Source organism: Ailuropoda melanoleuca, chromosome 13 (assembly GCF_002007445.2).
Source record: "Ailuropoda melanoleuca isolate Jingjing chromosome 13, ASM200744v2, whole genome shotgun sequence".
Taxonomy (NCBI): Eukaryota; Metazoa; Chordata; class Mammalia; order Carnivora; family Ursidae; genus Ailuropoda; species Ailuropoda melanoleuca.
The window spans coordinates 60,523,550-60,539,290 of NC_048230.1; the positions used below are offsets into that span (position 1 = coordinate 60,523,550).

A 15,741-nucleotide genomic window follows, 5' to 3' on the forward strand; every position below is an offset into this window, starting at 1 on the left:
CTAATCACCAAAGGCCCTGGAGGCCTGGTGGGTGGCTAGGACCCCCTTTCTCTTGCCCACCTCTGCTCTGTAACGGTGCATGCCTGAAGGACAGACCGGGACTGGATGTGGTTGTGGGCTAGGAGACAGGGGGGTTTGTTTTCTTCCGTTTTGTAAGCTCTAGTATTTATGGAACATTTGACTGTGCCAGATTGAGTTCTCAGAAGTTCATCTCGTTTAGTACTTAGAACAGCACTGAGGGGTATCCTGTCGTTTATTCCTGCCTCACCAAAACGGAAACCCAGATTCCGAGAGGTGAAGAATGTATCTCCACAGCTAGCAAGGTGGGGGTGTGGCGGTGGGGGGTGCCAGGATTCAAATCCAGGCCTGCCTGGCCCCGCCTGGAGCCCGGACTACAAACCCCAGTGCTCTGCTCTGGGCAAGGGGAAGGTTTCCCCAGGGCGTGTAGACACAGGAGAGCAGAGAGGTTAAGCAGGTGTGCTCTGGAGCCAGATTGCCAGTCTCTTGCAGAGTGATCTTGGGGTTATGTAACATTTCTGTGCCTTGGTTTCCCCTTCTGTTGTTTATTGGATAAATAAAAAAGTAAATCAAATCCCTGGCATCATGCCCGTGAGCCACACTCACGTGCTTGGGGGCAGGTTTGGAAACATCTGGTTGCTTGAGAAGCCGGAGTCAGGACTGTGGATTCTGTGTCTCCCGGTGTACAGTCGATTCTGTGACACCACTTGTTTTGAAAACGTGAATTTGTTCCAACACAGTTGAAGTATTAGGGAATAATTTGAGCACAATACAGATTTCAGCTTTGCTCAGGTGGGTTTCTCATCCATGAAAAACACGAGGGGAACGCAGAAAACTGCACCCACACGGGAATACACTAAACAGCCCTCCAGCCGCTCCCTGCTGGATGTCCCGTCCACAGCTCCTGCCCCGTGTCCCGTCCACACCGAGCCTTATGATGTTCTATCCCGTTTCAGACAGCCCTCCTCCTCCACTAGGTAAAGCACCGTATTTATTGTAGTATGTATGCATTTCTTAACCATTTAATGTGTATGAAGACTGTGCTACTGTTTTTATTATGTTCCTGTCTTTCGTGTGTGTGTGTGTGTGTGTGTGTGTGTGTGTGTACGTGATACTGACATAGCGTTTGGGTGGTGTGCCCCTAACCCTATTTTCCGCAGAAGCTCTGTGATTTCTTCTGGAAGGATTTTGCCCTGCAGAGGGATTTTTAGGAATGCCTGGTTTGCATGACAGCAAACTGTAGTGTGGTGGAGGCTCTGCAGGCCTGTGGGAGGGCAGATGGATGGGAGGAAACATGGGGGCAGACAGTGAATGGAAGAGCAGAGAACCCATAAACTACTAAAACCTTTCAGAGCCACATAACCTGTAATCACCGTGAGGGCTATGCAGCCTTTTAATTTCGGATGCAGTCGAGACAGGTCATCCGTCCAGAAAAGAGAAGAGTCAACCCCTGGGTAACCCAGTTACTTCTTTAACTGTTAGGGCATAGAAAAACCAGGAGCCAAACGGAGCTCAAAGGTTAATAATAAAAGACAAATGGGTTTCAGTTCCACAAATAAAACTAACAAGATTTGAAATGCAGGAAATCTTATTTCACCATTAACACAAAATAAAAGGCCAGCGGCCCACGGGTTGTAATCCCGTTTCAGGCCTGTGCCTCTACCCGTGTGGCTGGCATGTGTCCTCAGGAGGGACCAGCTGCTGCAGCCCTCCCCGCATGATCCCCCCATCATCCCCCCATTGTCCCTACCCCCCCCATGGCCTGGTCTTGGTCTCAGGCATCCAGCTGCTGCACTTCCAGACAGGTCTGGAGTCAGAAGTGCCATGATTGTGCCATGGAGAGGGAGAAGAGGCTCTCCCAGGCCAGACAGTAGGGGCCAGCATTTATTCATCTGGCATATAATGTGTGCTGGGTCCCGTGCCGAGCACCCTGCCTGCGCCATCTCACTGACTCTCCCCAACAGCTCAGTAAGGTGATTACAGTTTATCCCCATTTCATCCATGAGGAAGCAGCAGCTCAGAGTGGTTACAAAACTTACCCCAGGTTGCACAGCACTGGAATCCAAGGTCTGTCTTAGGCCAAAGTCCAGTCTCAGCCACTGTGTTTTCTCCGTCTGGGACCAGCTGAAGGGTTTGGCAGTGAACATTTATGGAGCTCCTACTGCATACAACGCATGGCCTAGGTAGTAGTATATGTCTGGTATTGAATTCAGCAGGCTCTTTCCCACCCTTTGTGAACGGACCCTATGAACAGAAATTTGTGAAACTTTGAAAGCTGGTACAGCACAGGCACCCACAGATGGAATGGTTGCACACTGTCCAAGAGGGAGGTGGGTGTGGTCTTGTGTGCAAATGAGAAGAGTTAGGCACAGAGACACCAGCAGCTTGCCAGAAATCACACAGCAAGCAGGTGACCAGTGACTAGAACCAGCTCGGACCCTTGTCCTCTGCCTTTTGTCTTACTCTGGGGAAGACCCTGAGGTGGAGTGAGCTCTCTGATACAGTTGGTCCTCAGGCCAGCAGGAACCTGCCACTGCTTTCTTCTTCCTTCCTCCAGCCCCATGGAGGATGTGATAACCCGTTCAGGGTTTCTGGGGCGTCTGCCTGGTTCCTTGGCATCCGGCGAGGCACCCTGGGATGGGAAATCAGGCAGCCGCCCAGATATTATAAACAATTACTGCTAATTACCAGGCCTGCCAGTTCCCCATTGTCTGCTCACAATCCCACCAGGAACTGAGGAGCAGACAATGATGATGTTGGAGGGACCTTTCAATTTCAGGCTGCAGAAGGCTCGCTCTGCCGGGGAGGCTGGGCCCTTCAGTGACTTGGAGCCCAAGAGGCACCACTGTTTCTTGGGCTTTGGGAGCCCAGACTCTCCTTACAAAGTGGAGCCTGGACCCCAAGATGGCCAGGAGTGTGGGGTGGAAAAGAGACAGGGCCGATGAGGAAGGCCCATGTCACCAGTCGTGAGAGAGTCTAGGCCTTAGCTTTGATGCTGTTAATTAAGGATCTTTGCAAGAATAGTAGGTACACATTTCTATCCCTAGATATTTAAGTTATTTTCCCCATACTTTCTCTGTGAGACTGTTGCATAATTGCTGAGATAATAGATTCAGAAGCCGGACTGCTTGGATTCAGTACTCCTCTGCCTGTCTTGGTTTGGCCCTCTCTCTTGAGTGCGGCAGGAACATATGCTTCTCTTGGGCTTGGAGGGACACACAGAGCCTCAGAGACACGGGGTCACTTGACAAGACACCAGGCAGCCTTTCTGCAAAGCATTATGCCCTTTTCTTAGCTCCACCCAATAGGAAGGATGAGCCCAACTCCCCTCTGTTTGCAGATTCCCCAGGCCTGTGTGGGGGTTCCCCTTGGGTCTCAGCACCACCAGCCCCGCCCAGGGACCCAGACCTTCCCCGAGGACCCTCCAGTATCCCCGCTGTCCCCTCCTCCCCGACTTCTGCTGCTCCCTCAGGCTGGGGAGTTGTCCTTTGTTTATCTGGGGACAGGACAGCCTGGTTTTTGCACATATCCTTCTAAGTCTCTTTCTTCTTGGATTTGAAACTCAAAAGCCAAGAATCTGACCGGCTTGTTCGTTGCCTTCTGCTGGGTTATCACTTGTCTGAGGCTACTGCCTGAATGGAAGAGGATGGCAGGGATGGTAGGAGATCAGAAGGAAAAACTCTCAGGCTACAATGTCAAATTATCATTCTGCCATCAAGCCTGCCAGTAACTTAAGTAGAAACAGAATTTACTGGCATGCCGCTCAGGTACCTCACGTGGGTGGGGGAGGAGTGTGACCAGCCAGGACCGGGGAGCTGGTCTGGGGCTCTCAGTGAGGGCCACACACAGGGCTCAGTCCTCATGACTTTCCGTCCCTGGGATTCTCTCTTTTTGTTTCCCAGAGTTTTTGTTTGAGCTTGGGTCTGGTGTCTAAGCCATGGGTCCATCAGCTCTGGCCAGGGGACAGGGGCACTGTATTTAAGTAAAGCCGGTTGCCATAACCGGCCTCTTTAATCAATGACTGAATGATGTTTGTCTCTCGTTCATGCCAATTTCAGTGCAGGTGTTTCTGGTCGTTGGGCCCAGGCTCCCTTTTTCTTGTGGCTTCACCATCATTAGGGTCTCTGATGGGGGAAGAGAGAAGACCATATACGAGGTTCCTAATTGTGGTAAAATACACAGGATACCAACTTAACATCGTAACAGTTTTTTTCCTTGAAGTAGGGTTGACACAGTGTTACATTGGTTTCAGGTGTATAACATAGTGATGGGACAGCTGTACACTATGCTTGGTCACCGCAAGCCTTGGTACCATCTGTCCCCATACGGCGCTATTACAATATCACTGACTGTATGCCCTATGCTGTGCCTTTCATCCCTGTGATTATCACTCCATAACGAAGCCTGAGCCGCTCCCTCCCCTTCACCCCTCACTGTAACCATTTTTTTTTTTTTTAGAGAGAGGAGGGGGGGTTTGGGGAGGGGGCAGAGGGAGAGGATCTTAAGCAGGCTCCATGCCCAGCGCGGGGCTCAATCTCACGACCTGAGATCATGACCAGAGCTGAAATCACAAGTCAGATGCTTCAGTGCTGAGCCACCTGGGCGCCCCTATTGTAACCATTTTTAAGCGTGTCGGTTGGGTGGCATTAAGGACAGTCACATTGTGCAACTGTCACCACCATCCACCTCCAGGACTCTTCATCTTGTTAAAGTGAACCCTGTCCCCATAAAACATGAACTCTTCATTCTCCCCTCCCCCCCAAGCCCCTGGCAACCATCCTCCTGTCTCTGAATTTGACTGCTCGAATATCTCCTATAAGTGGAATCACCTAGTATTTATCCTTTTGTGAGTGGCTTATTTTATTTAGCATAACATCTTAAAGATTCATCCCCGTGTGTAAAATATGTCACAACTTCCTTCCTTGTTCAGGCTGAATAATGTTCCATTGTATGTACAGACCATTCATCCACTGATGGACATTTGGGTTGTCTCCATCTTCTGGCTATTGCAAACGACTCTTCTGTGAACATGGGTGTACAAATGTGTCTCAGAAACCCTGCCTTCAGTTGTCTTGGCATACACCCAGAAGTGGAGTTGCTGGATCATATGGTAATTCTATTTTTAATTTTTTGAGGAACTGCCATCCTGTTTTACATAGCGGCTGTACCATTTTACATTCCCACCAACAGTGCAAAGGATTCCAATTTCTCCACATCCTTGCCAACACTTGTTATTTTGTTTTCTTAATTTTATTTTGTTTTTGATAGTAGCCATTTCAATGGGTGTGAGATGGTGTCCTGTGAGCCCTGGCAGGTTTTTTTTTTTCTTCTTTTTCTGCAATGCCCGTGCCTGACTTAAGCTTTGATTGCTGAGGCCTTCATTTCGAAGAGGCAAACAAATTTGTCAGCCACACAAAGAGCCGGGCCACCTCCTCCACAATTGAGGCTCTTTTGTTTTAGAGATCTTGACTGATTTTGATAGCTGACCATTTGGGCCGCTTGTCTTTTCTCTTCCTGTGCTTTGAATTCCCGCTCGTATGTTTTAAATTCACCAAGAAAGAGCAAGCCCTGAACCCCTAAGCCCCCATCCTTGACCCCAATAAAAGCAGAACCCTTGGTCTGTGTGCTCTCTCGCGCCCCCCCCCCCTTTCACTGTGTAGCCCCAGGTGTGCTGTGCAATGTCCCAGGACTTGTAGGTAATAAGCCTTCATTTTTTTCAAAGTTTCCTGATGATTATTGCTGAAGGGCCTCTTGCAATCATAGTAGGAACCACAAGGCTTGGTCCAGTCCTGACATTGGTTTGGAGAGGGGAGATGTCTGTGGCAAGTGCACGGTGGCCCCACTGAGTGCCGCAGGCATTTCTAGCTTTTGGCATTACTGTCGATAGGCTGAGACTGGCACAAAACAGACGGCATGGGGGTTGGGCCTGGAAGTGGCCTGTATTCCTTCAGCTCACATCGGCCACACTTGGTTACAAGGCTGGGAGACAAATCGAGCTATCTCTCCAGGTGGAAGAGATGAATGCAGCATTCCCCATGCTCAGAAAAGCAAAGTGGGCTTCCAGGAGCCCACCCCGCATCCCCTGGGACTGGTCCTGGACAAGGGGAGGTTGTTGTGTGCCATGGCAGCTGTCTGAAAGGTGTCTTCCACAGGCAGACCTAGGCTCAAATCCTGCCTCTCCACCCTCTCACTGTGCAACCTTAGGCAAGTGGCTTTCCCTCGCTGAACCCCAGTGTCCTTGATGTTAGCTAAATAAAATCATGCCCACTTCCCTAGAACCCACTGCAGGAGTCACACCAGAGGGTGTGGCCCATGAGGACAGGACTTGAATAAGCCCTAGAGCCCAGAGGTGTGCTGGCACATAGTAAGCCCTTGGGACTGAGATACCCAACCTGAAATAGGTGGGTCAGGGACTGGGTGTGTCTTGTTATATCGTCCTCTCTCGTCATTTCTTCAGGAGCAACACTCTTCCCCAGCAAAATAGTAGGTTCTAAGTGTACAGGGTCTTGTCTCGGGAAGGGCAGACCAGTGGTTTAGAAGCAGGAGGGGACATCCGTGTGGAGTGGATCCCCAAGCCCCACCTTCCTTGGAAGCACTTGGAAGCTTGTCTTGCTCCTTCAAGGCTGAGATCCCAGCAGGTTTCTGAAAAGGGGAGCTTTGGCGGTGGTGGTGGTGAAGGGGTGCTCTCAGGCAGTGAACCAAGCATGCTGTGCCCTCGAGGCCCCAAGGAGGTTTCCTCCTCCTGCTCAGAGACCTCCCTGGCTGCTGTGGGCAACCGGGCACACAGTAGGCACTTGTCAAAAGTCCTCTAGTGTTCTTGGGACCTGCCCAGGTGGAAAGTCACCAGGGATTGGCGTTAGGAGTGTTGTATTCAAGTGCTGCCTGCCCCGGGAGCTCTGTGGCTTTAGGCGGAGCAGGACCTGGGCGGCCTCATCTGAACAGTGGTGATAAATGCGAGGAACCAACCTCCTGGGGTTGGCGCGAGGGTCAGATGAGGAAGTGGGCTGCCAGTGGTTTGCGCCTAAAGTTGACAGTAATCATCTCATTTAATACAACAGACCTAGGAGATGGGAACGTTATTATTCCCATTTCAGAGATGAGAGAGAAAAACTAAAATGGGCTGGGGTAAAATAATAATGATTGGTAATAATAATAGTTGTTATTGACTTATGGAACCACGAAAGAAATGAAGCATCTTGCTTCACGCAGAACTTGATCCGGGATGGCAGCACGGTGTCTCCAGTCTTCTGGCTGAGGTTCAAGTCTGGTGGGAAAAGAGAGCTTCTCATTCCCTGCAGTTCACACGAAGCTTCCTAGCCAGATTCCTGTGGGCTGAATCGGGCCACGCGCAGATCTCTGAGCCAGCAGTGGCCAAGGGAAGGAATGTGCTCATTGGCCGGCCTGAGCTCACACCCAGGCCCTGGTGCCTGCTCTGCTCTGCTCCATAGGAGTCAGTGCCTTTGGGACAGGGCTCCTCAAAGCAGGTTTGAGGTCTCATTCCCAATGAAGTGGACTTTGGGCAGCCCCGTAGCAACAGCACATGCAGGCCTCTGAGGTTGAGCCACTGGTCCTACGCATCTCAAATGGTCAGGGGCAAATAAGTCTGCTGGGGCTCTTGTTAAAAGGCAGACCGATTCAGCAGGTTGGGGTGGAGTGGGGTGCAGTTTTGTTCCTAATTAGCTCCTGGCGATGCTGCTGGGCTCTGAACCACACAATCAGTGTCGTGGCACTAAGCCACAGGAGCCAGGCACTGGTAAGCATCACCTCCCACGCTTCTTACAACCACTCCAAGAGGCAGGTACCATCAGACCCATTTCACGGAGGTGGAACCTGAGGCTTGGTGAGGAGAGAGGCAAGAGGATGGTACAGGACACAAAAGCTAAGCCCTAGAGTTTTGGAGTCGAAGTGGAGATTTCAGGGCCATGAACATGGAAGGAGGGAGAGACAGGACAGAGCTCTGTCTGAGGCTGGGTGATGGATGTGGACAGAATCCCCAGGGACTGAGGGGCGCTCTGGAAGTGACTGCCTGAGTCATCAGAGTCCTCAGTCAGCTCCTGGGAACATTTGGTTTTGTCTCATCTTTTCTCCTTGCAGCCTTAACTACGGGGGAGTTTGCCTGGCATCAGACGCGCAGTTCAGTGACTTCCTGGGCAGCATGGGGCCGGCGCAGTTTGTGGGCCGCCAGACCCTGGCCACCACGCCAATGGGTGAGTGCCCCAAGACCTGTTCCAAGAGGGGGGAGCGCCACAAGCCCTGCATCTTTCCTATTGCCCCCTCTACCTTGGCTTCCTCCACTGAGCACCCAGCTTAGAGCCTGGTCTGCACCTGTCGCCCTCAGCGGAGCCCGGGCAGTCATGCTGGAGTTGTCTCTGGTCTTGTTTTGGGCTGGGAGCAGGGGAAGGGGGTTTCATCTCTAAGTAGAGAGGAGGGGCTGAGCCCTTGGGTGAGCTGCTAAGCCATTTCCCAGTCCCTTTGCTTGGGGCCTCTTACAGGGGATGTGGAGATCGGCCTGCAGGAGCGGAATGGCCAGCTCGAAGTGGACATCATCCAGGCTCGGGGACTGACGGCCAAGCCAGGCTCCAAGACACTGCCAGGTATGGGGACTGCCCTTCCTTTTCTGCAAGGCAGGGGTGGACGTCGGGGAGGAGGTCCTGAAGGGTATCTGGGTCTAGAAGAGAGAAAACTGGGCCCAACTACAGGGGCACCCCTTTGTCCCAACTCTAGTGACTCCCATGGGACTAGTGGTTTAGGGTTTGTTCTGGGGACGCACTTGAGATTGTCCGTTGACCTTATTGGTCTTCCCCACTGGTTTGAGCTTCTGGAGGACAGAAGCTTTCCTGTGTATGGCTATAGCCCCACCCATGGGTGCTTGGCACAGACAGGCTGAGCGAATGTGTCCATGATGACTGTGGAAGCCAGGGAAGGGGTGAGCAAATCAGGGCCTGAGAAAGGAAAGAGGTAAGTGCAGAGTGAGCAAAGGCGGGGAGGAGGCAAGCAGGTCCCCCCAAGGGGGTGGAATAGGTCCCGCCCAACACTGGCTACACCCCATCATCCGCATCTACCACCTCACCCACCCCTGCGGCCGCCTCCCCAAACCCCAGCGAGGGGGCAGTGTGACCCCTAGCAGTGGGTGGGCAGCCTCCCTCTGCTGTGCCATGTACCCACCCTTTGAGGGCCCGATGGGAAGTCAGCTTGCTGGCCTCTGTCCTCAGCGGCCTACATTAAGGCCTACCTGCTGGAGAACGGCATCTGCATTGCCAAGAAGAAGACCAAAGTCGCTCGCAAATCTCTGGACCCGCTGTATAACCAGGTGCTGCTGTTTCCTGAGAGTCCCCAGGGCAAAGTCCTGCAGGTGAGGGGCCCTGAGGGGGTGTGCGCGCATTTCCCAAGGGAGAGGGGAGCGCTCCGGGGAAGCGGGGATGTCTCTGGAGGGCCTCTGCTGGAGGAAGTAGAACCCCGTGGCTAAGCTGAGCTCCGCGGTACAACTTGGAACAGGTTCCTTTCTGAGTCTCAGCTGCTTCGTCTGTAAGATGGGGGTGCTTGTGTTACCTCCAGAGAACATTATTGTGACAACGAAGTGTGTGCTTTGTGCAGGAAATGTGTTGTTTTTTTTTTAAGATTTTATTTATTTATTCGACAGAGATAGAGACAGCCAGCGAGAGAGGGAACACAAGCAGGGGGAGTGGGAGAGGAAGAAGCAGGCTCACAGCAGAGGAGCCTGATGTGGGGCTCGATCCCATAAGGCCGGGATCACGCCCTGAGCCGAAGGCAGACGCTTAACCGCTGTGCCACCCAGGCGCCCCAGGAAATGTGTTTTTAAGTTCGGCCCCTAGTGAGCGCTCTGCAGTGGCTGCTGCCATTGTTCTTGTTATCACTCACCCTCAACATGGCCACCTCTGCAAGCCTGGGCTTGGCCTGGAGCACGGACATCATCCACTGGGAGGCGCTGAGGCTCCAGAGAGGTGTGTGGTCCCCTGGTCAATAGGAGGGTCCTCCGGGGGACTCAGACGTGGAGCTGGGAGTAGCTGCCCACCGTGGGCACCGGTAGGGCCCAGGTCGGATACCTGCAGGGACCGCGTGCCCGCCGTCTCAGAGCTGCCACTCGGGCACCTCTAGCTGGTGCCTCCATGTCTTGTTTCTAACCAGGGCAGGCACAGCAAATGAGGGCAGGCGCTGAGCATTCCAAGTTGCCAAGACAGCGGGACTTTCACCAAACTGGGAGCCCAGGGCTTGTCTTGGGCAGAATTTTTCTGTGAACTGTGAAATCAGTTTAGTGGCTCTCAACAAGTTTGTCTGCTTGTTTGTCTAATGGAGTGGACTACGAAAGAGAACATTTATCATTCCTAGTGAGGCAAGTCATAGTTGGTGAGGCACTTGCTTCAGCTGGGAATCCCGTGTGCTCACTGCGTAATGCTGTAAAGGTCCTACTGTATATCCCTGTCAAAAAAGCTTGGGAAAAGTCTTCTAGCCTAGAGGCATGCCAATACAACGTAAAACCTCAGAAGACCATCCAGGGGCCACATCTGGTCCGCTAGGGGAAGCTCGTGCCTTCTGGCCTCTGACCTGAGCGTCTTTGGAGAAGCTCCAGAGAAGGGCCCTGTGTGGGATGTGGAGAGGGTGGGGCGACAAATCTGAATGGGGTCCTTGCTGCTGAGCTCTCTGACTGACGTGAGGTCCGAACGCCCGTTGTAGTAGTTTGCGAGGGCTGCCGTAACGTAGTACCACCTATTGGGTGCCTTACACAATAGAAACTGATTTCTCGTGGTTGTGGAGGCTAGAAGCCCAAGATCAAGGGATTTAGTTTCTCCCAAGACCTCTGCCTTTGACCTGTAAGCAGCCGCCTTCCCACTGTGGGTCCTCGCGTGGTCTTCTCGCTCTGCACACATGCATCCCTGCGGTCTCCATGTGTCCCAATCTCTTCTCCAGTGGGATTGGATTAGAGTCCCCCTAATGGCCTCATTGGAATATAAGGCCCTGTCTCCAAATACAGTCACATTCTGGGGGCTAGGGCTTCAACATGAATTATGGGGGAACAGAGCTGAGCCCATAACCCCAGTTGAAAATGAATCCACCCATGCACTAGAGGTGGACTTCTGATCAGGTGCCCAAGGAGCCCTGAAGATTGGTCAGGTGAGCCGCCTCAGGCAAATGATTCAACTTCTCCCAGGCTGCGTTGAAACAAGTGGAATGGGAGCATTTTGTAGGGTTGTTAAGACAGACTCTTAAGGACAGTGTCGCTTTGGGGCAGTTCCTGACAGTGCAGGGTAGCATGCGCTCACGCTGTTCTCATCCCCCCCCGCCATGTGTTTGGGGAGCTGCCGAGAGTTTACAGGGAACTTTCACATCCACTCCTTTCATCCTTACCCACGAGGTAAACTGGGGATAATTTCATTTAGAAACAAGAACTCGGAGACTGCAGGACGTTAGGTGCCTTGCCCACACCACCAAGCCAGGACGGGGATTTGAACCTACGAGTGTCTGACCCCGGAAGGTGGGCGTGCACACCAACAGGCTCTACGGAATCACTGAGCCAGCCCACCTTTGTAGAGGGAACGAGGTTAGAACCTGAGCCACAGAAGAGCACACGAGGGTCCCGCAGCCACAGGAACCCCCCAACTGGCTGCTGCAGGAGAGCGTGTGGACCACACAACAGGGAAGGCACTGCAGAAAGGAGTCTGTCGGGAATGAGGGAGCTAGTATCACACCGCGCATCTCTCAGATCGGGGGGGGGGGGGGGTGTTCCAAAGGTCTGGAAGCGGAGGGCCTGGTGGGGGCTAGGAGGGGGACCAGGCAAGGGACTCACCATGTAGGGTCAGCCCTCAAGGCATGGCGTCAGAGACAGAGGGGTGTGGAGGGTGGAGTGGAGAGGGCTGGGTGGGAGGCCGGAAGCCGGTCGTGCAAGCAAGCAATGATGGCGGCACTAGAGCCAGCAAAGTCTGGTCAGGCTTGAGCCGTTTTAAGGCGGTAGCATCCACAGCATCAGAGATGCCGCGGGCGTAGGGGTGACCTGGGGTCTGGTTCTGGGCCTGTGAGCAGCACCGGCAGGATCTGACCCGCAGTGTCTCTTGCCCTGCAGGTGATCGTGTGGGGGAACTATGGGCGGATGGAGCGGAAGCAGTTCATGGGTGTGGCCCGTGTGCTACTGGAGGAGCTGGACTTGACCACCCTGGCCGTGGGCTGGTACAAGCTCTTCCCCACCTCCTCCATGGTGGACCCAGCTGCGGGCCCCCTGCTCCGGCAGGCGTCCCAGTTGTCCCTCGAGAGCACCGTGGGGCCCTGTGGTGAGCGATCTTAGGGCCGGGGTTGGGGGGGCTCCCCGACAAGGCCTGGAGAACGCCCAGCCCCAACCTGGGACCCCAGGCCCAGGGGCACATTGAACAGAGGAGGACGGGGTTCTCCCCCACAGCGGGGAAGCAGAACGGGGAAACCTGCCCCCCAGGGCCCCTCCTCACCCCCTCTTTGCCTCCTACCCCCTAAGACCTTCCCTCTCCCAATGGGATTGGCTGCACTTTTGGCTTGGCCAGTTCTTGACCTGGTGGATGTGGCTGCAATCCGGAGAAAGGAAAGACTGAGGTGGCAGAGCAAACCATCCTCCTGTCCCAGACACTGTCCGACTGCTCCCCCTTTTTGCCTCCTCGGAAGCTCGCTGTCCGGAGCCAAGTCCAGAACCCAGCGGCCATCTCCATGGTGCCAATTACCAGCAAGTGTCTTTCCTGCGGCACCGGGTTCAGGCAGCTACTCCTGCCCCAAAGCCGATGGGGCAGCTTTGCAAGGATCCGGAGCTAGCTCCGGGGGGCCCAAAGCCTCCCACTTGAAGAGGAGCTCGGCCTCCCTCCTCCTGCCCGTGGAAGGAGTTTTGCCGCAGCCTGTCTGAGTCCATCTGTCTGTCCCTTCCTGCCTGCCCCTCTTCCGGTGGCTCTAGGAATTGGGGTCCAGCAGGGACCAAAGGAAAGGAGGTGGTACCCTGGGCCTGGCACAGACTCCCAGGGTGCCTTGCTCCGTGGGATTGCAACAAGCTGGTTTGGAACGGTGGACTGGAAAGAACTGGGTCATCTGCGTTTTGGTGGAGGAGCTGCGGGACCCTGATTTTTGAGAACCCCAAGTCCAGAGAGCTCACCATCTCTGAATTTTGGGGGGATGCTGGACTGGAGAGGGAGTCTGAGCAAAGTGGGGATTGGGACTGGTGGTGCCAAGGCAAGGGTTTCTCAAATAGGAGAATCCCTCCTCGTTGGATGAGGTCAAAGGTCTTCTTGTCTACCCCTCTGCCTCCAGGCTAGGGGTCTGGGGAGGCAACAGAGCTTCCCTATTTTAGTCTTTTTAAACAAACCATCCTGTACTAAGGGCAGAACCCACTGCCCCGGCCTCAACTACCTTGGCTCATGAGTGTAAGAATCGGGAGATTCCTTCTCAAGCAGGCCTGGGTAGCTGCCTTCCTGGCCCGGCCCTCCCCGAGGCCTACGGAAGCCCTTTTGCATGCTGGGAGGACACAGGCTGGCCCCTCTTTATAGAAGCACATTTCTGCCACCTCCCCCTGGGAGGCACCCAGCAGCCCACCACCCCTCATTACCCAGTCCCTGCTGTGTAGGGCGTAGTCCGGGTTAGCTGGGTAGAGTTAGTGTTCCAGGCCCTGGGGCCTGTTCTTAGCTTGCATATAGTCCTTACAGAGTACCAGGACAGGGGTGGAGAGGAGACAGAAGTCTCCTCACTGCTCTGGGTCTGGGCCTGGAGCCTGGGTCATGCCCTTCTTCCCCTGCTCTCCCCCCCACCCCCAGGATTGTAGCTGGAGCTGCCCCTTATACTCAGAAGTTCTGATGTATTATCCTTGGTACTGGTTTTATCTGTGAAGCACTCCTGAGGGTTGTGGGCCTCGGTGGAGAGGCCTGGGCTCCATCGGACAACGTCATCCTCCACCGGGATGCCCAGCTGTGTCCAGTCCCGCCTTGTCCTTGGCCTCACTCTAGGCTCTTGACCAGGCCATTTCTTCCACCTGAAACCCCTTCCCTCCTCCCCCCGCCCTCCCCTCCTCTCCGCCCATTTAAGCCCTGGGGAGCCTTGAACGTTCTGGATGAGTTGTATCGCCTCCATGGAGCTTCCCATGCTGCACTGGGAAGGGGAGACGGAGATGCCCCTTTCTTTTATCGATGAGCTCTCCCGAGCTTCCTGGGATTGTGCTGGGTGGAATCCCAAGGCTGGGGCAGGAGGCAGCAGGGCTCCGGATGGCCTCCAGTCTGAGGCCCAGAATCAGCCCCTTCCCTGTTTGTTTTTTTAACCAGTGTGATTTCTCTGCTGTTCGTTTATTACTCACCATTTGGAATATTTTGAGCCAGGAGAGCGCCTTCTCTCTCCAGCCGTCACTGCTCTGGTTGTTCAGGGGTAGCTTTTCAAAGACGGGGCAGAGCCTGGCTGTCCCAAACAGAGGGAGAGAGGGCTTGGTGCCCCCCCGCCCAACCCTACCCTCTGGTGTCTGCACAGCCTTTATAAAGAGAGAGAGAGCGCTCCAAAGCAATAACAACATCCTGGGGGTGGTCACCGAGGGCCCCCCTCAATGACTTTCTTGTTTGTTCTGTGAAACTCAGTTCACCTCCTGGTGGGGTGGGGTGGGGGCTGGAGCCCTGTTTCTTTGTATAATTGTTGTGAGCACGTGCCCTGCTTCCAAGGGGCTCTGACCATTTGGTGCAGGAACCACTATCTGTCCTCACCAAGAGATGGGGGTTTGGGGAGGGGGTGACTGTTCTCAGTATTAGCTTTGGGGAACCTTCAAGCCCAGCCTGTCCCTACTGCTTCCTGATCCTTTGTCCACTCACACTCCATCTGGAGAGGAGCAGAGACGGGGAATTGTAGGGATTTGGGAGCCAGGAGCTGGGGTCTATAGGGGCTGATTCTTTTTTCAATCACTGGGCCAAAAGTCACAGGCAGGGGTACTGTGGGAGGAAGTCTCCATTTCCCTTCGCCAGAATCCGCCTTTCATACGGTTGGGAAAGGGCCTTTGGGACCATTAACGAAGTCCATTTTACAGATGAGGACCGAGGCCTGGCAAGGCCTGCCTCTGGGATCACCTGTGAATTCACTGGCACCCCCAGCCTGGGCCTCCCCCACCCCAGGCTCAGCTGGAGCCAGAGCAGGACCAAGTGAGGCCGCCATTTCCCGCAACACTTCCTCCTCCCTTCTCTCTGTAGAGCCTCCCAGTGGCCCAGAAAAGATGGGCAAATTGTAGCCCCTCCGAGAAGTGAGGCAATTAAAGCCCAGAATCAGGAAGTGGCTTGCCCAAGACCTTTCAACAAATGATCAATGGGGACAGAACAGGGGCTCTGTCCTGCTTCCCTTCTTCCTGGGACCGGAAGCCACTGCCTAGGCATGTCTGCTGTGATAAGTATTTGTGGCCTTTAAGCCCTGGGCCCCCCAGCCCTGCTTAGTTCCATCTCCGAGGGCCCGGGTTTGGGGGAGAGGGTTGCCATAGAGACTTAGCTCTCCTGGGGTCTGGCCCAGCTGACTGAGGGTGCACAGGATTTGGTCTAGGCCTCAATGTCTGTCTGGGTAGGGGCTCCCACTGAGGGAGGGGTCATCACCCCGTAGGACCAACCTGAGGGAGGTGAGAAGCACCATGTCCTGCCTGGGGCTGTGTGGGAGTGAGGTGGCCGTGGTACACCTCATCTTAAGCCTCACAAAACCTTCAGATGTAACGCTATCCGACATTCCTTTAGTGCTTTTCAGACTTTTGCTTTC

The 15,741-nt window shown here is 54.1% G+C and overlaps 1 protein-coding gene across 2 annotated transcripts in view; it reads left to right on the top strand.

The window, feature by feature from the left end:
* RIMS4 (regulating synaptic membrane exocytosis 4) overlaps window positions 1-14,521 on the top strand; it is a 60,031-nt gene extending 45,510 nt beyond the window's left edge. For both annotated transcript variants that reach the window (XM_034640965.1, XM_019797668.2), the window contains exons 3-6: window positions 8,113-8,225; window positions 8,511-8,612; window positions 9,231-9,370; window positions 12,095-14,521. In XM_034640965.1, coding sequence (XP_034496856.1) covers window positions 8,113-8,225; window positions 8,511-8,612; window positions 9,231-9,370; window positions 12,095-12,313 — 574 coding nt within the window. In that variant the 3' untranslated portion in view covers window positions 12,314-14,521. The remainder of the gene's footprint in view (window positions 1-8,112; window positions 8,226-8,510; window positions 8,613-9,230; window positions 9,371-12,094) is intronic.
* The last annotated feature ends 1,220 nt before the right edge of the window (window positions 14,522-15,741 follow it).